This window comes from Pecten maximus, chromosome 17, assembly GCF_902652985.1.
Source record: "Pecten maximus chromosome 17, xPecMax1.1, whole genome shotgun sequence".
NCBI classification, from domain to species: domain Eukaryota; kingdom Metazoa; phylum Mollusca; class Bivalvia; order Pectinida; family Pectinidae; genus Pecten; species Pecten maximus.
The window spans coordinates 31229875-31256588 of record NC_047031.1 but is presented as its reverse complement, the minus strand read 5'-3'; the positions used below and the strand labels follow the sequence as shown (position 1 = coordinate 31256588).

General features: G+C 37.6%; 1 protein-coding gene across 1 annotated transcript in view; it reads left to right on the top strand.

Moving 5' to 3' along the window:
• Nucleotides 1-4265: 4265 nt before the first annotated feature.
• The window catches only part of LOC117315959 (zinc finger protein 271-like), a 34149-nt gene continuing 11700 nt past the window's right edge, over nucleotides 4266-26714 (top strand). The window contains exons 1-3 of the mRNA XM_033870402.1: nucleotides 4266-4803; nucleotides 6821-7719; nucleotides 9627-11225. Coding sequence (XP_033726293.1) covers nucleotides 4712-4803; nucleotides 6821-7719; nucleotides 9627-11225 — 2590 coding nt within the window. The 5' untranslated portion in view covers nucleotides 4266-4711. The remainder of the gene's footprint in view (nucleotides 4804-6820; nucleotides 7720-9626; nucleotides 11226-26714) is intronic.

Genomic DNA, 26714 nt, shown 5'->3' with positions numbered 1-26714 from the left:
ACATGTATGCAACCCGGGCACTGACATTATGAAGATGTATTACCATACCAAATTGTCCATACCCTGGAAAATAATAACAAAAACCCCACAAAGCATCAAGAATATCAATATACAGTCACCAGGTGTTGTAAATTATTCCATTAATATTTTGAATATCAAAACATGCAAATATCATTTCAACAACAAAAAATATAATAAATATAATTTAATAATATTAGGCACTGATTTATCTAATTTTCCATAACACCTGGCAGGTATATATTTAATCTGTTCCAGACAGAGTGTCAAAATGAAACGTATACTGTACCAGATTGTTAATTATTCAATTCATTATTGACAATATCATAACACTCAGTTGTATCTAATTCAAGAGGGTCATGAATTAAGAATTAATATTGTTGAAACACAAACCTAATGGAATTGCCATCTTTCATAAGTCTTTGTATACAAATCTGGAAACGAAAATATATATATATACATGTATATCTGCAGTGGAGTCTGACAATAATTATATACAAGCAGTACTGCAGTAATATTATTATTTTAAAATGACTGGAAATTGAAAATTATTTAGAAACAATTATCTATACTTTGTACTTGTTATACCAATGTCATAGATCTAGAACATATCTATCATTTGTAAAACATTATGCTTTAATAATTTGTTTTGCATCAGCACTGGGACTTGATTTTCATTCAGTTGTAAAAATGAAAATGAAACTGCATCAAATAACTTCGGCAATGTATACTGTATCTACAATAAAGAAATTTCGAAAATATGATCCACTCTATCAATGAAATAAGGCAAATTCAACTAATTTTACATGTAATAAGATAGCTTTGCTTTTTTTTCATTCAATATATTGTCGCTGATCAAATAATTAATAAAAATTGTGTTAAGTTACCTTGGCCTTCCTTCTTTCTCTGAAGAGTAGTTATTACACTATACCAGACAAGAGCAACCGATAAGAGAACCGGAAGTACCAATAAGTGTACATTACTAGAAGTTGAGTTATTGCGGGCCAGCTTGACGCCAGTGATAGGAACACGTACATGTGCAATGCAAGTAAGTTTGTTTCCTGCCTAAGTTTCATCGTCTATAGACTGGAGTGTTGACATGAGGTACCTTTGAAGCTACTCTCAAGAGACATTTCGTGTAATTCGCTGTACAGATGAGTGTCCGACCATAGGCCCACATCATCACTATCGTATCATTTTGTAAACACTCAATATATATGTCTACCCTACGACTCATAACCTGTAAATTGTAATTATTAGCTCACCTGGTCCGAAGGACCAAGGTGAGCTTATGCCATACCGTGGCGTCCGTCGTCCGTCCGTCTGTCGTCCGTCCGTCCGTCAACAATTGACTTCTTCTTCATAACCGCTGATCAGAATTTGAACAAATTTGGTCAGAAGCATCCCTATGGGTAGGGGACTCATAGTTGTACAAATGATGGAGCTGACCCCCTGGGGGCATCTGGGGTGGGGCCAAAAGGGGTCAATTTGGAGGTATTGATATAAATGTGGTAAATCCGGCTATATTGATATAAACGACTTCTTCTCTGAAACCAAGCAATGGCTATCGCTCATAATTGCCTGGTAGCATCATTATGGGGAGGGGATTCAAAATTGTACAAATGATGGGGCTGATCCCCCAGGGGCCTGAGGGGCGGGGCCGAATGTGGTGAATTTGGCTATATTGATATAAACGACTTCTCTGAAACCGAGCAATGGCTATCGCTTATATTTGCCTGGTAGCATCACTATGGGGTGGGGATTCAAAATTGTACAAATGATGGGGCTGACCCCCCAGGGGCCTGAGGGGCGGGGCCAAATGTGGTCAATTGGGCTATATTGATATAAACGACTTCTTCTCTGGAACCGAGCAATGGCTATCGCTCATATTTGCCTGGTAGCATCACTATGGGGTGGGGATTCAAAATTGTACAAATGATGGGGCTGACCCCCCAGGGGCCTGAGGGGCGGGGCCGAATGTGGTCAATTTGGCTATATTGATATAAACGACTTCTTCTCTGAAACCGAGCAATGGCTGTCGCTCATATTTGCCTGGTAGCATCACTATGGGGTGGGGATTCAAAATTGTACAAATGATGGGGCTGACCCCCCAGGGGCCTGAGAGGTGGGGCCAAATGTGGTCAATCGGGCTATATTCATATAATTGACTTCTTCTCTGGAACCAAGCAAAGAAATATCTCATATTTTACTGGTAGCATCACCTTGGGGTAAGAATTTGAAATTGTACAAATGACAGGGCCGACCCCCCTGGGGGCTGAGGGGCGGGGCCAAAAGGGGTCAGTTTTGCAAAATTGAAATAAACGACTTCTGCTCTGAAACTAAGCAATGGATTTCGCTCATATTTCCCGGGTAGCATCCCTATGGGATGGGGATTCAAAATTGTACAAATGGTGGGGCTGACTCCCCAGGGGCCTGAGGGGCGAGGCAAAAATTGGTCAATTTGTTTAAACAACTTCTCTGAAACTTAGCAATGGATATTACTCACATTTGTATGGTAGCATTTGTATGGTAGCATGGTTATGGGGTGGGGATTCAAAATTGTAAAAATGTTGGGGTTGACCCGGGCCGCCAGGGGGCTGAGGGGTGGGGCCAAAAGGAGTCAATTTGGCTAAATTGATTTAAACAACTTATTCTCTAAAACTAAGCAATGGTTTGACTGGTAGCATCATATTGGGGTAGGGATTCAAAATTGCATAAAGGAACGAGCTGACCCCCAAGGGGGCAGAGGTCAGGGTCAAAAGGGGTCAATTGGTCTAAACAAGTTCTTCTCTGAAACTAAGCAATGGATATCACTCACATTTGTGTGGTAGCATCCCTCTGAGGTCGCGGATTAATGCACTTTTTTGAATTTTCAGTATTAAAATAAAACCAATGTACATGTACCCATATAAAATGCTTATGATATATATTGACATACCAATACCAGCGACAAATATACTTCAGCATCATTCTTGTTTCATATCTCATGAAACCAGGTGAGCGATACAGGCCCTCTGGGCCTCTTGTATATGTTTATAAGGACAATGTATCATATACACTATGTGTTGGTGATCAGAAGATATAGGTTTGAATTTCCTGTCGTAGTTGTAGATCGTGAGTTCAAGGCCTGGCATGAGTAATACAATTGTCTTCCTTTGTCGTTTGTGTTTCTATGCATAAGTTATACTATTTATAAGCACAATGTATTATTATACATAACTGTATATACACTATGTGTTGGTGATAAGAAGATATAGATTTGAATTTCCTGTCATAGTTGTACCAAGAGAAATAATATGTAATATATGTACAATTCTTATTCAAGTATGAAAATATATTGCGATCCAGGTATTCATATCATCTAATACATGTAGACGACTTCTACAATGATCTTGTCAGGGTATAGGGCAGACCATCACTGCGCCATTGAAACATTCTTTTTTAAGAACGCTGATGTGGCACAGCTTTATAAACTGCAGATATTTCTGGCCAGGTGATTGGGTGCCATAAATCGTGAGCTTGAGGCCCAGTCAGGGCACGAGTCAAAAAGTTGTCTTCCTTTGTCATTTGTGTTACGATATATATATATATACATGTATACAGCGGCAGAACGATTTACCCAAAAACACCCAAAAACTACCCTAAAACACCCAAAAACTACCCAAAACATCTCACAACATCAACACATTACATGTAAACATCATTAGAAAATTATATGTATATATATTAACATATCGAATACAGTTATTGATACCTTTTGTTGACTTATCGGCGAGTAGGGTTTTGACGGCGAGGGAGATAACTCTGTATTGTGATCTTGACCGATAACTACATACTAAAATAATTATGAGTAACTATATATATTTGTGCCAATTCATTGGCAATTCACCTATGTCATGGTTGTTGTGGCATACTACAAAGTGTATGTACTGAATAAACATGATATCAACTGTATACTTTTTATATTTTATCTACTGTTCATTTCAGATTGAACAGACTGAATTAATGAGATGAAGGACGACAACAAAGCAGATATAGGAAAAGATCTGAGGTGTATCTAGTGAAGAGGACATAGGAAAAGATCTGAGGAGTAACGAGTGAAGAGGATATAGGAAAATATCTGAGGTGTATCTAGTGAAGAGGACATAGGAAAAGATCTGAGGTGTATCTAGTGAAGAGGATATAGGAAAAGATCTGAGGTGTATCTAGTGAAGAGGACATAGGAAAAGATCTGAGGTGTTTCTAGTGAAGAGGACATAGGAAAAGATCTGAGGAGTAGCGAGTGAAGAGGATATAGGAAAAGATCTGAGGTGTATCTAGTGAAGAGGATATAGGAAAAGATCTGAGGTGTATCTAGTGAAAAGGATATAGGAAAAGATCTGAGGTGTATCGAGTGAAGAGGATATAGGAAAAGATCTGAGGTGTATCTAGTGAAGGGGATATAGGAAAAGATCTGAGGTGTATCTAGTGAAGAGGATATAGGAAAAGATCTGAGGTGTATCTAGTGAAGAGGACAGGAAAAGATCTGAGGTGTATCTAGTGAAGAGGATATAGGAAAAGATCTGAGGTGTATCTAGTGAAGAGGATAGTTAAAGATAGTAAAGAGGATGTATAAGAAAAGATTTCAGGAGTACTTTAGCTAGTGAACAGGCCATTTTTCCAAACAATAGAAATATATGCTACTAATGTGATCATGAGAACAAGAAAATCATCAGCCATTTCTGGTACTACTAGACCAATAAAAAGACAGCAATGGAATTCTTACGAGATCACACATTTGCGTCGGTAAGTACTGGATATAGATTCACATACAAATTATTATGATTGCTGCTTAGTTGCATGTGTAAAGGTATGGTAACTTACAAGTGCTAATTTCTGTTGATACATCATTGGATAAAAATGGTCCTCACCCATTGAATACTGTTTTAGACTCTATCAGATTTTCATAATCTCAAATGACCTATTCTAATCACATTTTTTGTGTGTTATCTGTCATGGGGTGACCATTAGTAAACAATTTACATTTTTGACTTCTTCCCAAGAATCCCCTGTCCAGATTTCAATTCGACTTCACAAAAACCTTTTATGGTAAAACGTCAATCAAAAGTGTGATTTGTATGGTCCCTCATCCCCAGGGGACTTAGGGGCAGGGGTAAAAAGATTCAAATTGACTGATATTTCAGAAATTTTCTTCTCAAGATCCAAATAAGGTAGAATCAAATGCCGTTTATAAATGAAAGGTTCTTAGGTACCGGTGCTTTACCAAAACTGTAACTTTCATGACCCTTACACTGTATTTCATTTAAATAACTTTTTTGGCTATCAAGGATGGGATGACGGTTTGATGGTAGACGCAGTTCAAGTTGTATATACCAGGCCCATTTGTTAGTAGATCTAATCAACTACTTTAAAAACGTAGGAGTGAAAGTATACTGAGACAGTAACTTGATAAGCCTTGATAATTGGTTAATTAACCAAGGTTCAGTTGTGTTTGGTCAAGTGTCACTCTAGTGGTCAAGCCCTGATAACTCGAGGCTTATAAATTAACCAAGGTTCAGTTGTGTTTGGTCAAGTATCACCAATAGCCATGCCCTGATAACTCGAGGCTTAATTAACCAAGGTTCAGTTGTGTTTGGTCAAGTGTTACTCCAGTAGTACTAGTCAAGCCCTGATAACTCTAGGCTAATCAACCAAGGTTCAGTTCAGATCAGTTGTTTGCTCTTCTCGGAACCAACAGGCTCATAAATTGCCCTTTGTGTGATATATATCACGTGGTATGAGCAGCATGGTTTGTTCACAGTACTTTTTCCTCCCAGTTTTCCAGATCAGGATGTTTCTAGTTTTCTGCATCATTTTTGTCATCTGAAACAATCTTGGCAAAGAAAGTGCTTTAAATCGAGTGAATTTTAAGAACTCAAAGAGCCGCCTGCTTCACTTAAACCACTATTTAGAAAAAAATAGGGTTCCATGTATATGTAGCTGAAACAGATAGTGTTAAATATTCTTTATTGATTTTTGAAAAAAATAAATGTACCATGATACATATGATATCATGAGACAAGTATCGCGATAGGTATTATATCGTATATTGAAGGAAGCGTATCGTTGCAGCACTAATAGACCTGATATTGGGCAAGCAGCATGTTGGGATGAAGGGTTTGTTCAAATGAATGACCTTTTACGTATACTCTATTCAAGGTCTCGGGGATCAAATTTTCTGAAACAATTTGAATAACCGGATATACCTATCCTCATAACCAAATGGTCCAAGGAACTGATGTTGGGCCTGTATAATGCTGGGATGTAAGGCTATGTTTTCTTCAAATGAATGACCTTAACCTATTTTCAAATGTCTTTATCTCAATAGCTAACAAAGAGGTAGAGAGGCTTATTGTTGGTGATGTTATCTGCTGGGATAAAGGGCTACCTAATTTGTGTAAATTTATGAATAATCTAGTCTTATATCCAGGGTCACAGTGTAAAACAATAAAACAAGTTTTTCTGAAAATTTAAGAGGCTGAGAATGATGACATTGGCCAGTGATATGCTTGGACGAATGGCTGCTGCCCGTCTAGGGCATTGGTATTCAAATGAATGACCTATGTTCTTTATATTAAGGTCTCTAATTTTTTTTTTCAAGTTATTGAAGTCGAAGCTGTTTCATCTTTATCCCACTGCTCAGATTATTGTCAGATGTGCCATACAGGTCCATGTGGCCTCTTTTTAACAATAAATAGTTTTAGTTATGATACCAAATTCCTTGTTGAGGTTGTCGTGGTTATGTTATTGATCTGTCTTACAGAGCTGTCACTTTCATACCCGAGGACCACCCAGAATTCTGGGAGTTGGTACAGCAGATGGTAAGGACCAAAACCAAGGAGGAATGTTGGAAGCAGAACCAGGCAGACCTGGCATCAGGGGAAAGCACTTACCATAGGGAGGCATTCATAGAAGGTAATGACCAAAGGGAGGCAAGCATAGAAGTTACTGACTCCAGGGAGGCAAGCATAAAAGTTACTGACCCAAGGGAGGCAAGCATAGAAGTTACTGACTCAAGGAAGACAAGAATAGAAGTTACTGACCCAAGGGAAGCAAGCATCGGAGAAGTTACTGACCCAAGGGAGACAAACAAAGAAGTGACTGACCAAAGGGAGACAAACAAAGAAGTGACTGACCCAAGGGAGACAAACAAAGAAGTGACTTGCCCAAGGGAGGCAAGCGTAGAAGTTACTGATCCAAGGGAGGCAAGCATAGAAGTTACTGACCCAAGGGAGGCAAGCATAGAAGTTACTGACCCAAGGAAGACAAGCATAGGAGTTTCTGACCAAAGGGAGGCAAGCATAGACGTTACTGACCCAAGGAAGACAAGCATCGGAGTTTCTGACCAAAGGGAGGCAAGCATAGACGTTACTGACCCAAGGGAGGCAAGCATTGAAGTTATTGACCCAAGGGAGGCAAGCATTGAAGTTACTGACCCAAGGGAGGCAAGCATAGACGTTACTGACCCAAGGAAGACAAGCATGGGAGTTTCTGACCAAAAGGAGGCAAGCATAGGAGAAGTTACTGACCCAATTGAGATAAAGATAGAAGTTACTGACCCAAGGGAGGCAAACATAGAAGTTACTGACCTAATGGATGCAAGCATAGGAGAAGGTACTGGTGCAACAGAGTCAAACATAGGAGAATGCTCTGAAAATCAAGGTAAGGAAATTTGGAGTTAGAGGAGTAGGACCCAAGTAATGAGAATGGGGTGTATACATCGATCTGTAAAATCTAAGGACAGATTACAAATTCATACCCTAAAATGTTCAATCATGGTTACCCATTACTATTAGGTCCATGCATTGTGATAATTGTTTCTGTCTTTCTGTCCTTTTTTTCTTCCCTTTGTCTTTCTGTCCTTTTTTTCTTCCATTTTAACACTGGTACTTACATTGATGTAGATTATCTCAGAATCCAGACACCCGAACTTTCTGAAACTTCCGCGACGGTGATACACTGTAATATGCGGATGTGAAATAGGAGTTAAACAGTTCCTAATGTCGAAACCAGATTCAAGAGCATTCGAGTCATCTTTTGAGAACTTTCATTCAAGAGAAAACTGTGTCAGTGCCTTTTCTACAAGACAACACGTGTACAGTTCTGAAACAACACAAACAACACTCGCTGACACAATCTAAAGGGAGATGATTTGCTATAGAAAAAATACTCCTCTTCTTGAACACTTAATTCCCTCCATAATTTAAAAAAAAATTCCAATTTGACCTGCACTTCACAAATATTTTTTAGACTGTCCAAAAATAAACAGAAAACGATACAAAACATACTGCAATTTAAATTGTAATTTAAATTGGGTTAATTCAATTATGGATTGTAAGTAATTTTAACTTAGTTAATATTGAATAATATTGAATGATGAAATATTCAATGAATAACTTTTGGACATTTTAGCTCTCCGTGCCTGAAGGGCTGTGAACTTGCACTATGATGCAGGGTCCGGCGTCTGTCAACATTTCCTTTACTAGTTCTGGATGCGTGAATGGGTTTAGATGAAAGTTGGTCTGAAGCATTTATTAGCCAAAGAAGAACTAATTATGATAATGTTGTTATTTATAAACATAGGATATGGCTCCCCTTGGGCCTGAGGGGAGTGGCTCAATAGGGGAAATTGAGGTAAATCATTTAAATCTGTAGTAGTCCTGCACAACTGAATGGATTTTGATGAAACTTGATGGGGACACCATTAGAATAAAACTGATCCAATGTTGTATAAAAGGAGGATGTGGCTCTCTGGGCTCGAGGGACGGGGCCCAGAAGGGGAAATAGAGGTAAAATTCTTTAAATTCAGTACTCGTTTTGAACTCAAGTATAGATTTTAATGAAAATTGGTCTGGAGCATCATTGAACAAAGCAGATCTGGTGTATCAATTGAATGTGGCTCTGAAAGGGTGGGAGGAAAGGGGCCCACAGCGTTAATACTTAAATCGCTTCTTGTCTAATATCTGAGTGGATTCTGATGAAATTTGGGGTGAAGCATTATTTGGTAAAGGTAATCTAATGTTGTTTAAATGCAGAATGTCATTCCCTTGGAACAAGAAAGGCACAGGGCCCAATATGGTGAATAGAGATACATTTTGAAAATCACTACTAGTTCAGGACAACTGAATGGATTTTGATTCAGAAACGAATAATGAGGACGAGAGAAAGTGGGCCCAAGAGGGGAAACAAGCAAAATACATCAATTTAAGTTCTCTTTCTTTTTTCGAGAATGACAGAATTTGGTCAACCTGTAGTTTAAACAATTGTTAAGAGAAGTAGTTGAAAATTGGGAAAATATTGAAATGTATCTTCTCTTTTTTTGTTTCAATATTTTGCCATAGTTACTTAAATATCCTTGTGAGCGTATATATAGTGTATATATAATGTGAAACAAATACTGAGCATAGTATGGGACAAGTAGAAATTGCATTCGCCATAGTGAATTTCTACCTCTGCTTGCCTAGGACAAGTGGCTGGAAACAAATTTTGCGCCCCTGTCATATGAAACACTGTTATAGATGTCTTTGCTAGGCTCGATGTCAAATACATGATCCTATCTTTCGTTTTAGATGCCTTACATTTGGCTACAGTGGATACCACATTTAAATCATCTGTCAAAATATCATACGAGCAATTAGGAGAAAAGAGTATCTTTGAGGACAAAACATCAAAATGTGATGTTGGCGAAAAAGAAAAGTACAATGCAGAAAAGCAGAAACGTAGTTGCCGCAATAAAAGAGATGGAGACAAATATTACCAGTGTGATGTTTGTGGTAAAGGTTTCAACATTAAGTCATTGTTCTTGAGGCATTCCCTGCTGCATAAAAAAGCAAAACCATACAAATGTGATGTTTGTGGTAAAGGGTTCTGTGATATGTCATCTGTGAAGGGACACCTTCTTGACCATAAAGGAGAAAGACTGTACAAATGCGATGTTTGTGGTAAGGGGTTCAACGACCAACATAGTTTGAAGATACACGTTCGTATTCATACAGGAGAAAGACCAAACAAATGTGACGTTTGTGGTAAGAGGTTCAATGACAAGTCTTATGTGAGGAGACACGTTTGTGTCTGTACAGGAGAAGAACCGTACAAATGTGATGTTTGTGATGAGAGGTTCAGTTTCAAATCTCATGTAAGGCGACACCTTCTTGGCCATAAAGAAAAAAAATCGTACAAATGTGATGTCTGTTACAAGAGGTTCAGTAAGCAGTCTGTTTTTAAGGCACACATTCGTGTTCATACCGGAGAAAGACCATACAAATGTGATGTTTGTTACAAGGAGTTCAGTAAGCAGTCTCTTTTAAAGCGACACATTCGTGTTCATACCGGAGAAAGACCGTACAAATGTGATGTTTGTGGTAAGGGGTTCAGTGTAAAGTCTTCAGTAAAGAGACACCTTTCTGTTCATACCGGAGAAAGACCGTACAAATGTGATGTTTGTGGTAAGAGATTCAGTGACAAGTCTAATATGAGAAGACACATTCCTGTCCATAAAGGAGAAAAAGCGTACAAATGTGATTTTTGTGGAAAGTTGTTCCGTGGAAAGTCTAATTTGAGGACACACCACTATCGTGTCCATACAGAAGAAAAACCGTACAAATGTGATGTTTGTCATAAGAGGTTCAGTAAGCAGACTTATTTGAACGCACATATTCGTGTTCATACAGAAGAAAAACCGTACAAATGTGATGTTTGTCATAAGAGGTTCAGTAAGCAGACTTATTTGAACGTACATATTCGTGTTCATACAGAAGAAAAACCGTACAAATGTGATGTTTGTGGTAAGGGGTTCATTGAGAAGTCTCTAGCAAAGAGACACGTTCTCGACCATACAAGAGAAAAGCCGTACAAATGTGATGTTTGTGGTAAGGGGTTCAGTTACATGTGTCATATGAAGAGACACACTCGGGTCCATACAGGAGAAAAACCGTACAAATGTGATGTTTGTGGTAAGGGGTTCATTACAAAGTCTGATGCAAAGAGACACTTTCGTGTCCATACAGGAGAAAAGCCGTACAAATGTGATGTTTGTGGTAAGGGGTTTATTACAAAGTCTGACGCAAAGAGACACTTTCATGTCCATACAGGAGAAAAGCCGTACAAATGTGATGTTTGTGGTAAGGGTTTCATTAGGAAGTATAATGTGCGGATTCACCTTCGTGTCCATACAGGAGAAAATCCGTAATAATGTGATGTTTATGGTAAGAGTTTCAGTGACAAGTCTTAATGCGAGGAGACAGCACCTTCGTCTTCATTCAGATGGAAATGTACAAATATGATGTTTGTTATTAGTGGCTCAGTGCGAAGAAACATAGAAGAGAAAATCCTTACAAATGTAATTATTGTGATAAGGTGTTCAGTAAGTTGTCCAATTTAATTTCTTTCGTGTGAAGGCAAACATTCATCCACAACACATGGATGACTCACTACCCTAGATATTGTCCCTATTACGTAGATCGATAATGAATTATTGTTTCCCCTTATCTAGGTCCAAAATGTATGATGTTCTCGCTACCCTAGATGTCATCCCCATTAAAGATGTCCACTACACATGATTGGCTCGCTACTCTAATTGTCACTCCCTTTATGGAGAAAATATTACAGTACCTGCAATATGTCAGGAAAGCGGGGAGTATTAATTCCAATAATTTGCTTGTTTTTATTCTTATGTTAATACAATATGATAAGGACATCATTAATTGTAATTGCTGGTTTCAATGTCATTATTTGTTTATTGGGCATTACAGCATCTAGCTGATTTTTAACACAATGAAAAAAATAATGACCAGTAATAATTTGGCCTGATCACTTCTATTGTCATTATTTTATGTATCTGAATAGAGATTATACAATTAAAGATCGTTGTATGGGTATTGTTTGTTTCACTCGAGTTAGTAATTTTCAAAAAGATAAATAAAAAGCACGAGCTTCAGCTTGTGTGTTTTGTAAGTTTGGAAACGTGTCAACGTGTTTTCTTTTTACAATGTCATTTGTGTGTAATGATATGACCTAAGGTGAACTACCACTGATTGCTATGCAGAACTGACATATTCGAAATTTCCTTGACATTGTGAAGCGGCCTACAAGCGTTAGCCAATCAAAACCATTAATCTACGTGATTTAAAGAAATAGTCCCAGTCAAAGGTCACCGTGTCAACCAATCAAATGCATTTAAAGTTTGTTCCTCGTGTGGTATTAAATAAATGTTATATAACAGTTGTATTATTTCTTGCCTTTGGAGTTTAATAACACCCACGTCTGTTGTGTTCAAATGATGATTATAGCATCAAACTGGTGCCTTCGTTCGGACATCAGAAATGTGCACAAATTCTATTTGATGAAATCTATATCCGAACGATGATTATATGAGTGTTTGTGTGTACATGTAATAGAAATTCCTACTCGGCCTGAGCAACTGAATGCATTTTGATGAAATTTGATATGGGGCATCATTGAGAAAAAAACTGATCCAATGTTGTGAAAAAAGGAGGACATGGCTCTCTTTGGGTTCAAGGGACGGGGCCAAGAAGGGAAATAGAGGTAAATTATTTACATCCAGTACTCGTTCTGAACTCCTGTATGGATTTATTGAAAATTGGTCTGGAGCATTATTGGAAATTGGTCTGGAGCATCATTGGGCAAGCAGATCTAATGTATAAGTTGAGGATTTGGCTCCCAAGGATTGGGAGGGAAGGGCCCCTTAGCGTTAATATTTAAATCTCTTCTTGTCCTGAATGTCTGAATGGATTCTGATGAAATTTGGGCTTAAGCATTATTGGGTGAAGGTAATCTTAATGTTGTTTAAGTACAGAATATCATTTCCTTTGGGGCAAAAGAATTAACGCCGAAATGTTCAGAGAAAAAGGCGTATTCTATACAATTGCCTATGTATTTGCCGTAGTTAGCGATACTTCGGTTCGAATTAAGAATTCTCAGAACTTAATATTCGAAGAATGTTGGTCTATCTTGAGAGTAAAAAGGAATTGCATCAAATTGAGATATGTAGATCCCATTAAAATCATTGTCATGCCCATTAATATTAAATCTATTGCTCATAAAAGTAAGGCTATATTTGCTAAAATTGTATTTCAATATATTGCGATAATTTACAAAATATACATAGTGAAATATATTTTAAGAACTATAAGCAAAAGAGCAATGATATCTGACTTTGACAGTTGATTTGTTTATCATTTCATTTGTTCTTCTAAATAAAGTAGACATGAATATGTATTTAATGTGTCTTTTTTCCAAACCAGATCAACATGTATACATATCTTCTGTGCAAGTAGCTGGTTCACTTACAAAGAACCCTGTGACAATTGCATTGTATACTAGAATATTATGTGATATAGTAGTGTAATAAGTAAAATTGATTGATATATTAACTCGCCTGACCCCCTTTCATATGAGTTAAAATCAATTTATACAAAGTTATACTATTTCGTTTAACTACACAAACTGCACAACATTTTATTTTACACGCATATTCATATACTCCCATATGCAAATACTCGGTACATCCAATCACACATACAAGTAAAATCTGTATGTTAAACATAACTTTACATGTATATATTTTTACCAATTTCAACTATTTGGAACCATTTGTTTTCAAATTTGTGATAGTCCATAGTGATTCAAAACTGCAGAAATGGTGGTTTGACCCCCTGGGGGCCTGAGGGGCGGGGCCGAAAGGGGTAAATTCGTCTTAATTGATATAGACGGTCTCCTCTCTGAAACTAAGTAATGTATGTATGGTATATCATTCATAGTGTACACGTGTTACATTTTAGCACCATTATAGGTTGCGGATTCAAAATTGTACAAATGGTCAGGGCCAAAAAGGGTCAATTTGACTAAATTGCAAACTGTCTAGAAGTAAGCGATGAATATCAATCATATTTGACTGGTGACATCCGAAAGGGTTGGGGATTCAAAAACTTATAAATGGTCCAGCTGGCCCCCAGTGGCTGAGGGGTGGGATTAAAAGGGTCAATTTGGATATAACGACTTCTCTGAAACTAAGTTATGTACATCACTCATATCTGGTATCCTTATGCGATAGGGATTCAAAATTGTAAAAATGGTGGGGTTGACCACCTGGAGGCCTAAGGGGCGGGTTTTTCAGCAGTAACATCCCCAGGAGCGAGGCTGTGATCCAAATGTAAAAAATGGGGCTGACATATCCACCCCATTGGACAATAATGTAAAATATTGATCGATATCGTTTCTGAGTTATATTTTCGAAGCAGTTGATGTCCCCACAACAAACTGGGAATTATTAGGACACGACAATGAATACCGATATAACATTATAGTAACGTAAATCACCAGACAGGGGACAGGATAGCACACGCCAATGAATACCGATATAACATTATCGTAACGTAAATCAGCAGACAGGGGACAGGATAGCACACGACAATGGATACCGATATAAAATTATCGTAACGTAAATCACCAGACAGGGGGCAGGATAGCACACGAAAATGAATACCGATATAACATGGTCGTAACGTAAATCACAGGGGACAGGATAGCACACGACAATGAATACCGATATAACATTATCGTAACGTAAATCACCAGACAGGGGACAGGATAGGACACGACAATGAATACCGATATAACATTATCGTAACGTAAATCACCAGACAGGGGACAGGATAGCACACGACAATGAATACTGATATAACATTATCGTAACGTAAATCACCAGAGAGGAGGCAGGATAGGACACGCCAATGAATACCGATATAACATTATCGTAACGTAAATCACCAGACAGGGGACAGGATAGGACACGACAATGAATACCGATATAACATTATCGTAACGTAAATTCCAGGGGACAGGATAGGACACGACAATGAATACCGATATAACATCATCGTAACGTAAATCACCAGACAGGGGACAGGATAGACACGACAATGAATACCGATATAACATCATCGTAACGTAAATCACCAGACAGGGGACAGGATAGGACACGACAATGAATACCGATATAACATTATCGTAACGTAAATCACAGGGGACATGATAGGACACGACAATGAATACCGATATAACATTATCGTAACGTAAATCACAGGGGACAGGATAGCACACGACAATGAATACCGATATAAAATTATCGTAACGTAAATCACCAGACAGGGGGCAGGATAGGACACGACAATGAATACCGATATAACATGGTCGTAACGTAAATCACAGGGGACAGGATAGCACACGACAATGAATACCGATAGAACATCATCGTAACGTAAATCACCGGACAGGGGACAGGATAGGACACGACAATGAATACTGATATAACATTATCGTAACGTAAATCACCAGACAGGGGGCAGGATAGGACACGACAATGAATACCGATATAACATTATCGTAACGTAAATCACCAGACAGGGGGCAGGATAGCACACGACAATGAATACCGATATAACATTATCGTAACGTAAATCACCAGACAGGGGACAGGATAGGACACGACAATGAATACCGATATAACATCATCGTAACGTAAATCACCAGACAGGGGACAGGATAGCATACGCCAATGAATACCGATATAACATTATCGTAACGTAAATCACCAGACAGGGGACAGGATAGCACACCAGACAGGGGACATGATAGGACACGACAATGAATACCGATATAACATTATCGTAACGTAAATTTCAGGGGACAGGATAGGACACGACAATGAATACCGATATAACATTATCGTAACGTAAATCACAAGACAGGGGACAGGATATGACACGACAATGAATACCGATATAACATTATCGTAACGTAAATCACCAGACAGAGGTCAGGATAGGACACCACAATGAATACCAATATAACATTATAGTAACGTAAATCACCAGACAGGGGACAGGATAGCACACGACAATGAATACCAATATAACATTATCGCAACGTAAATCACAGGGGACAGGATAGGACACGACAAAGACTACCGATATAACCTTATAGTAACGTAAATCACCAGACAGGAGACAGGATAGGACACGACAATGAATACCGATATAACATTATCGTAACGTAAATCACAGAGGACAGGATAGGACACGACAGTGAATACCGATATAACATTATCGTAACGTAAATCACCAGACAGGGGACAGGATAGGACACGACAATGAATACCGATATAACATTATAGTAACGTAAATCACCAGACAGAGGACAGGATAGGACACGACAATGAATACCGATATAACATTATCGTAACGTAAATCACCAGACAGGGGACAGGATAGGACACGACAATGAATACCGATATAACATTATCGTTACGTAAATCACCAGACAGAGGACAGGATAGGACACCACAATGAATACCAATATAACATTATAGTAACGTAAATCACCAGACAGGGGACAGGATAGGACACGACAATGAATACCGATATAACATTATCGTTACGTAAATCACCAGACAGGGGACAGGATAGGACACGACAATGAATACCGATATAACATTATATTATTAGGTAACATTTTAACATTTTATTGTTATGGTTGTTTTACTTGATATTGTTCGGGATTGGGGACTTATTCTTATAAGTCAGATGCAATTTTTATATAACAAGATTTACACTTGCTTTATTTGTATGCTTATTATTATGAATTCTTTTCATTTGATAATATCTCTATGAGTTACAGTCCCGCACATGAGTCTTTGAATTTCTTTAAGTTAAATATCTTCAAAAGTTTCTTCTCATTTCTTTAAGTTTTCAGTTTCCTTTTTGTAACAGTGTCATTATTTAATGACATTGGTATCTTGATATTAAAGGTGTTTATTTTTAAAAACTTATACTTCAATAGAGCAGAGTATGTTTGCTCTAATGTGTTTTTTATATCTATATATACATATACACTCTACACGGCAAGGACAGGGTGTTGCACCGGAACCATCTACTTCCCATTGGATCTCTGCCCATGGGGAATAAGGTTGAGATGGCTCGGCCATGTCCAGCACCTCGGACAGGGATAACCCGGAGTCGGAGGTTGGAACCAGCTGTAGAGTCAGTCTCTCATCACCAGTCAACGAGTGATAGCGACAATGATTTTGATGACATGGGAGAAGATGTAGCAACCTACATCTCGAGGCCACCCATACCGGAAGGGAGTTCTTCTTCATCCGCAGACGACTCGAGTGCAGATGATGGTGATGACGAGTTGGGTGAGGAAGAAACGAAAGCTGGAATTCCACCTGGACATTTAGCAACGCCACCAGCCGATCCAGTCAACGCTCCGCCTACTCAGGATGTGCCACCAGCAGTACCAATTCCCACTCCAGTACCTAGGAGATCTACAAGGGAAAGGAAGCCTCCGAGGTGGATGCAGTCTGGGGATTTTGTCTGTAAACAGGCATGTTTCCAACCCGAGATTGCTGAGTGGGAGAAGAAAGCTATGTTTTTAATTAACATTACTGCTGGAGATATGTTTAATCGAATGTCTGATGTTGCCAGGGATACGTTGCTGCATATTTTGAAGTCTTAGGTAGGGAGTTTGTATACCTGGGATATATCTGTGTTTTTATCATTATCAATTCTTTTCCTGACTACATTGTACATTTTATTTGGCATTTTCCATTTGTTTGATGAAGTTTTTTGTGGAAGATGTGAACATCTTCTTTGAGAACAGGGGAGGTAATTTTTGTGTATTATTGAATTGTTATAGGAGTATTATCATATCGTTCATATTTTTTTAACATGATTCAAGTCTAACCGGTCACATCAGTGTCGCTAACTTAGCAGACGATTTTCAACTTCACTGGGGCTCGCTGTTGTAAGGTACCAGTAGGCAGCAGCTTTGACATTGATCAGTGAATAACCACAAAACTAAAATCCAGAATACATTCACAACCGGAAACTATGTCGATACTCCCGATTTTTTTTACAAGATTTTTTTTTATGAATGTTTGACTTCTAATGTTGTCGTGTCTTCCATTTCTGAAAGTTCGGAAACGAGCCCCTGTGAGTTTGACGACATTGACAATATTAATAATTTCGTAAAGGTCAAGAATGACGCTTTAAGTAATTTCGTGTTGACTACATTATGTTTAATTATAAAATTATACTCTCATAGCTTGTGACGTTGCTTTGTTTTTGGTTGTGGCTCCTGTAAAAAAATGCTAGCATTCGAAAGCCCTCTAGGCCGAAAGTAACTGGAGGCCATTGTTTAACCTACAGCACATGAAGCTGTATTCCTACTCTGACCGAATCACTGTAAACTGTAGTATACAGTCTCATGAATACAATTTGGTTTACTAACGACATATAGACAAATGCAACACAGAATGTAAATATATGTATATAGACATGCTCTCGTGCTCGAGTGTCCCATAATAATGTTGTTGGACATTTTGAATTCAATCATCAATAATTATGTCTCTTTGCTTTCATTTTACTGTTACCTGACTCAAACAATTTTCTCCTTGTGGTTTTACATTCAAGGTCACAGCAATCAAATATGCTTAAATGTTTAAACTTTTTTTCTCAAAATCAAAAAAGATGTCCAGTGAAGCAGGTGATTAACACAGGCCCATATGGCCTCTTGTTTGGTTGCTGCATAATATCTTTTGTTCAGTTTTTCAGACAAGGATGTCAAAGGTCATTGTCAGTATTTCTATCAAATTAAAATCAGTTGCATGGAATACTACATATAGCCAGAGACTTGTATATCAGGGAGACTCGAAACAGTCTATATATCTTACCAAATATCACGCACGCCTGTATCGGAGTGCCTCGTTCTGAAACCCAGGTGACACCAGATTCGCCGCCATATTGCGATTGGCTGCATCGCCTCGTAGCGTTTCGAAACACACTTGGATTTAAAGCTTTCTTTTTGGCCGACATTAAACACAAGTCACACGTTTGATTTCTGGTTTGGTATAATTTAACAAATCGGTGTAAAGTTTGCGTTATTTCATTGATGTTGTGAGAGGTAAAATTGTCTTCAAATTAAGGTCGATATACAAAAATACAAAAACTCGTATCGTATTGTAGGTCAAATTTACCAAAACGGTCCAGGATACTTCTTTTTTCTAGTGAAGTGAAATTTAATTTGTTGAATGTTATATTTCATTTGACATTTCATACATTGTTGTTCTTAATTTAAAATCGGTCAGACGTTTAGAAAATACGTTATTCTATATTAGAAAACGGGCACTTTCACATGATGAGGGAGACACAAATTAGCATATTATTTAAGCTGTTGGTCAAAATTACCAAAACGGTCCTGGATACTCATTTTTTCTAGTAAAGTGAAAATTAATCTGTTGAATGCTATATTTCATTTGACATTTCACATTTTGTTGTTCTTAATTTCAAATCCGTCAGACGTTTAGAAAATACTTTATCTTATATTAGAAAACGGACACTTTCACGTGATGAGATACTCGTGAAATGTATGTTAATTATATCATTGAGGTACAAACGGGAAACCATTCAATTTTCTGTTTATTTTCCATTTCTTTATACACCAACAATACATCAGACAACAAAACAATCCAGAATAGAAAACAAATTAAACAGTGCATAAATAAAAAAAAACACTTTTATTTTCATCTTTCATTTTCTTTCTTGTCGACTCTTGTCGGTAAATATAGTTTCTTGTCGGTCTTGTGGGTAGTTAGTGGAACCCGTTACCGTCAAGGAAGATAACTCGCGTTGCTGTTGTCTCCTGCACTTTACGTTTATGTAGAGGCCTGCTGTTTAGATGTACGTATAATAGGAGAGTGCATTAGGAGATATATCGCACATAAGGTAGGACACAAGTTTATAGACAATTTAGATACCATTATCGGTTGTAATGCACACAATCCTACAGTTGGCTAACACTTGTTATCCCGAACTTGGTCAGCTTCCTTATGTGTCGGGGCCAGAGGAAACTAACCAGACCAGTATAGGCCTACGGCATTGGCTCGGTTTCGGGATTCTGTGTAACATATGACATCATTAAGTGTTCATATAACTCCGGTTTTATAAGGTTTCAGAATGTACATATTTAAAAAAAATAGTCAGAAATACCTATATATATTGTCAATATATTAAGGTATTTCTGACTATTGTTTTAATATAAAACTAGACATGCCCCTGTGGGTGGACCTGAATGATGTATTTTAAGGCTCGCTTAAACGCTAAAATCGGAACCAACAAACACAGCGGACCTGAATTGGATCAAGGGAAGTAACCCTTACAATACCAAATGAACCACACCAGAAAACGGATATATAAATATATTGTTATATTTTAAACGCACAATTCAATGGGAAAAAATATGTAAAAGCGTCTGAAGATATAATGAAAGTGTCATTTACAAATATATTATGGACTTTAGGATGTTAATTAAAGATTATTTGTCTAGCATTTATCCTTAGAAACCATATATATTTATTCTTACATTTATCCTTTGCAAGGATTTTACTTCACTTAAATGTAAATGATGTAAATCATTAGTGTTTTTAGCCCACCATCATCAGATGGTGGGCTATTCAAATCGCCCTGCGTCCGTTGTCCGTCGTCCGTCCGTCCGTCCGTCCCTCCGTCCGTCCGTCCGTAAACAATTCTTGTTATCGCTAATCCTCAGAGAGTACTGAAGGGATCTTCCCAAATTTCATATGTGGGTTCCCCTTGGTGACTAGTTATGCATATTGCATTTTGAGACCAATCGGAAAACAACGTGGCCGACAGGCAGCCATCTTGGATTTTGACAATTGAAGTTTGTTATCGCTATTTCTGAGAAAGTACTGAAGGGATCTTTCTCAAATTTCATATGTAGGCTTCCCTTGGTGCCTAGTTATGCATATTGCATTTTGAGACCAATCGGAAAACAACATGGCCGACAGGCAGCCATCTTGGATTTTGACAATTGAAGTTTGTTATCGCTATTTCTGAGAAAGTACTGAAGGGATCTTTCTCAAATTTCATATGGAGGTTCCCCTTGGTGCCTAGTTATGCATATTGCATTTTGAGACCAATCTGAAAACAACATGGCCGACAGGCAGCCATCTTGGATTTTGACAATTGAAGTTTGTTATCGCTATTTCTGAGAAAGTACTGAAGGGATCTTTCTCAAATTTCATATGTAGATTCCCCTTGGTGCCTAGTTATGCATATTGCATTTTGAGACCAATCTGAAAACAACATGGCCGACAGGCAGCCATCTTGGATTTTGACAATTGAAGTTTGTTATCGCTATTTCTGAGAAAGTACTGAAGGGATCTTTCTCAAATTTCATATGTAGATTCCCCTTGGTGCCTAGTTATGCATATTGCATTTTGAGACCAATCGGAAAACAACATGGCCGACAGGCAGCCATCTTGGATTTTGACAATTGAAGATTGTTATCGCTATTTCTCAGAAACTTATGAAGGGATCTTTCTGAAATTTCATATAAAGGTTCCTCTTGGTGCCTAGTTATGCATATTGCGTTTTGAGACCAATTGGAAAACAACATGGCCGACAGGCAGCCATCTTGGATTTTGACAATTGAAGTTTGTTATCGCTATTTCTCAGATACTTATGAAGGGATCTTTCTGAAATTTCATATGTAGGTTTCCCTCGGTGCCTAGTTATGCATATTGCATTTTGAGACTAATCTGAAAACAACATGGCCGACAGGCAGCCATCTTGGATTTTGACAATTGAAGTTTGTTATCGCTATTTCTAGTGGTGTTCCGATTAATCGAGTTCGTCGAGTATCACTTGTTTGAGACGTTTGATCAATTAATCGAATAAGAAATATGGAATCGAGTTTCGTGGGAAGTGCCCTACTTCAGGTTTTATGAAAATATATTCGCCGATTTCAGATAAACATCCGCAAGTTCAGCTTGACAATGTCTAGGCCTACAACACAGTCGCTTGCGGGAAATGGTTATGCTTGTATCATACAAAATCAAGCGTCGCAATAACTGGTACAGTGTTGTAATACTAGGAGGAATGCAAACGTACCGATGACTAAGATTTTGCTTGTGAGAACATAAGCGACTAGCTATGGAAGCAACGTCAATGTATACGATCCTTCTTCCCGGTAAACGCACAGGGTCTATTTTATGGAAACATTTTGGTTTTTAATAAAAACAAGAAGCATTAGGTCTGTTAAGTACTGATACCTTAAATATGACAAAAACTATTTAGAAAATGTACAGAAAGTCGTATTCCTTCAATGGTAAGTCACAGTTCTACTTTTGTTTTCAAAGTATATTAGACTTTCGATAACGGATGGATTAAAGCATTTTACAGCCCGTGCAAAAATTTCCAATGAGCTAAATACTCCAATGAACAATCCTTTTGTTGTTGTTTTTTATGTGTTGGATAAAATTATTAAAAAAAAACAATTTTTGTTCATTTTTATCTGTGTAATAAACAAATAAACACACAGGAAGATAGTATACATGTAGCTATATATAGGTATAACAGTTATTAGTTACTGAAATTGTTGTTGAAAGCATTTCACAAAATATTGAGACATGAATAAAAAATATACATTTGGAAATTAATCAATTTTAATCGATCATCGATCGGTTACACACAAGTGATGATCGATCACAAAAATTCAACCGATTCCCAACACTAGCTATTTCTCAGAAAGTACTGAAGGGATCTTTCTGAAATTTCATATGTAGGTTCCCCTCTGTGCCTAGTTATGCATATTGCATTTTGAGACTATTCGGAAAACAACATGGCCGACAGGCAGTCATCTTGGATTTTGACAATTGAAGTTTGTTATCGCTATTTCTGAGAAAGAACTGAAGGGATCTTTCTCAAATTTCATATGTAGGTTCCTCTTGGTGCCTAGTTATGCATATTGCATTTTGAGACCAATCGAAAAACAACATGGCCGACAGGCAGCCATCTTGGATTTTGACAATTGAAGATTGTTATCGCTATTTATCAGAAATTGCTGAAAGGATCTTTCTGAATTTCATTTGTAGGTTGCCCTCTGTGTCTAGTTATACATATTGGATTTTGAGACCAGTCAGAAAACAACCTGGCTGACAGGCAGCCATCTTGTATTTTGAAAATTGAAGTTTGTTATCGCTATTGTACAGAAGTTACTGAAGGGATCTTTCTCAAATTTCATATGTAGGTTCCCCTTGGTCCCTGGTATTGCATTTTGGGACCAATCGGAAAACAACATGGCCGACAGACAGCCATTATCGCTAAATCTTAAATTTTATATATAGTTTCCCCTTGTTTGAAAAGTACTAGATCTAGAGGGCTGTTTCTGAATTTACACAGATTAGTAAGACTTAGAAGAAGGGAAAAGTAGAGAAAAGATCAATCTGACATGGAACCTATAAAGATCATTCAATGGTGGGCGCCAAGATCCCTCTGGGATCTCTTGTTTTCAGTTGGTAGGTATTAACTAGTGCTTTAAATAATTAATAGGTTTTCATCTGCAGCCCGCCTTGTGCGTATAAATGCTCGGATGTAAATCATTAGTGTTTTTTTCAGTTGATAGGTATTCATTAGGACTTTAAATAATTAATAGGTTTTCATCTGCAGCCCTCCGTATAAATGCTCGGATGTCATATGTCTGTATGCTACTCAAAATTCCGAAACCGAGCCCCTATCAGGGGCCATCGGGATAGTAGTACTACTACTACCATTCAGAATATTCTTAGTCCGAGTTTCCTCTGGGCCAGACATCATGGTGTCTGGGCAAGAGTTTCTTAACCCGAGTTTCCTCTGGGCCAGCCCGAGTTTCCTCTGGCCCTCATCAGACATGGTGTCAGGGCCAGAGGAAACTCGGGCTAGGCTATCCCAACCCTTAGTCAAACTCTGGTTGTGTGCTACAGTACATTTTCCAAGCTTGTATTTTTATTCATTTTATGTACCATTTTTTTTATCAAACATTCAATTATCTCTCAAATTTAAGCCATAGTATATTATCTCACAAATCAGGTAATACAATTGTTTATTTTTTAGTTTTATTTATTTTTAGCTCACCTGAGCCGAAGCTTTTGCTATGGGGTATCGTCCGGCATCCGTGCGTCGTCCGTTAACTTTTTTTTAACCTAATTTTCATTAATTAATTTACATATGTAATTGTATGGTTTGTAGCTGTCTGTATACACTGTATATATATCTTTAGTGTGAACATTGCTGCTAGGGGTCTCAAATTGGGGAACTGGCAGCTGACTAGCTTATCTTCAGTGTGAACATACATTGCTACTAGGGGTCCCAAATGGGGGAACTGTAGAACATTTCTTTGTTTAAGATAACTAAGCTTTTGGATTTTCTACTATCTGATACCACTTAGTTTTGATGAGAAAACCTGTTAGCTTAATCTCTGCATTAATCCATAGTATTGCTGGTTTAGGGTCACACAGGAAAACAATGAAATTAATTAGATAAAGGGCAGCAGAGGTCTGGGAATGGAGCCCTATCTCCAGAACTGCCCAGTTACCCAGTGTCTTAGCTTTAAATCACTGATAACTAGCTGTTGACAAATGTGTTTTGGGTATTAAGTGAACCTTGTGTAAATATGGTAAATATCAGAAAACTTCTGATAATTTAAACCAAATTTGGAGAGAGTCTAAAGGTTTCTAATTCATTAGTCATATACATATATATCATGTAGTGATACTGTGTAAGTGGTAAGCATGTCACATTGATACTATATTTATGTCTTTACATTGCTCTATGTTGTGACTTGTGCAAATGAAAAGTAGGAATGATGATAGGACAACATCAACTGACATCTAGGATGATAATTGCATGCTGATAGCAAATATTGCAAAATTAAGTCACTGTGACCTACTTTTTCTATGATTATATTAGGGCAACAAAAATAGACATCAAGGATTAGAAAGGCATGCCGATAACAGATATTGCAAAATTAGGTCAATGTGACCTACTTTTTCAATAATTACAATAGGGCAATAGAAATGGACATCTAGGATGAGAAAGGCATGCTGATAGCAAATATTGCAAACTTAGGTCACTGTGACCTAATTTTCCAGTAATTATGATAGGGCAATAGAAATGGACGTCTAAGATGAGAAAGGAATGCCGATAGCAAATATTGCAAAATTAGGTCACTATGACCTACTTTTTCAGTAATTATATTTGGGCAATAGAAATGGACACTTAGGATTAGAGAGGCATGTCGATAACAAATATTGTGCAAAATTAGGTCACTGTGACCTACTTTTTCAATAATTACATTAGGGCAATAGAAATGGACATCTAGTCAATATTTGTAATATTCTTTCCTAAACTGTAATTGTACATAATTCCCAATGATTCAGTATCTTTTAAAATGCATGTACTGTACAAATTTCTCAATGCTTTTAAAGTAAATTTATAAAGCATAGTAAATCTTGGTGCCTAAATCACTAGGCTGTATTGCTGATATTGTGTGTGGATCATGTATTCATTTGCAAATTATTTTTGTCTAGATTGCCTCAATAGGTTGACAATATACTGTAATGTCATCTCCAGAATCACATTCTCCAGAAACCTTAACCTTACATTCTTTGAGATAGACCCTTGGTAATATACTGCCCACCAGCTATGCGGCCATCAGCCTATAGTTGGTTTGTAGGGGGATGTAAAAAATTATTTGGGGCTATAATTACAGCAGGTGAGCATTTAGGCCTATAGGCCTCTTGTTCTTTATTTTGATCTGTGCATGTCTTTTACTATTTCAGTCGGTTTTGATAGCTCAATACTTCAGTAGAGCTAATGTTGATTTGATCGGCGCAGCAGTAAAAGCTGTGGGTATTTCTGGATTTTTTTTGGCGATTTGATGCCGTAGATCGTGAGTTCTAGACCCGGTCATGATCAGGGCATGAGTCAAAAAGTTGTCTTCCTTCATGTGTTACTATGTTATATATAGAGAATACATGGTCAGTGTCTTAAAATATAAGCTGTATTTTGGCGAGGGTAAAGAAAGACAAAAGTGGCAGGCCTTGGCGAGCCACTTTTGCCTTTCTGTCCCTAGTAAAATAAAAACAGCTTATATTTTAAGACACTGACCGTGTGTTCTATTTATCCTGCAACAGTCATCAAAAATAATAATTTTGAAGTGAAATGGTATCAATAATAATCCAAATATGTTCGCCTTTTAAACGTTGTTTCACTTGGAAGTATACATAGTTTAATTGAATCGACACACATGCTTAGATTCCAAAATACAGCTGTTTTATGTCGCTGTCGTATACAGCAAAACTATATATGGTGTGTGTATCCCGATAATGCGATTGTAGTTGCAGGATAAATATTTATTAGCACAATGTATCATATACACTATGTGTTGGTGATCCAAAGATATAGATTTAAATTTCCTGTCGTAGTTGTACCGAGAGAAATATATATATATATATATATATATGGGGCAAAGAAGTAATTCAAACAGTGTAAACAATACTGGAGAAACCACAATGAACCCTTCGGCAAACGTGGGCCGAAGGCGGATACTAGCGTGCCGAAGGGTTCATTGTGGTTTCTCCAGTTACTAAAACATTATTCTTATTGTATTTTATTGTATTTCCAGTACTTCTTATATATATTATGTGATTGTATTTGTGATTTTTTGTGTTTTGATAAAGGGGCGGATTGCCTCGAAAATTTAACAAACCTTATTGTTTACACTGTTTGAATTACTTCTTT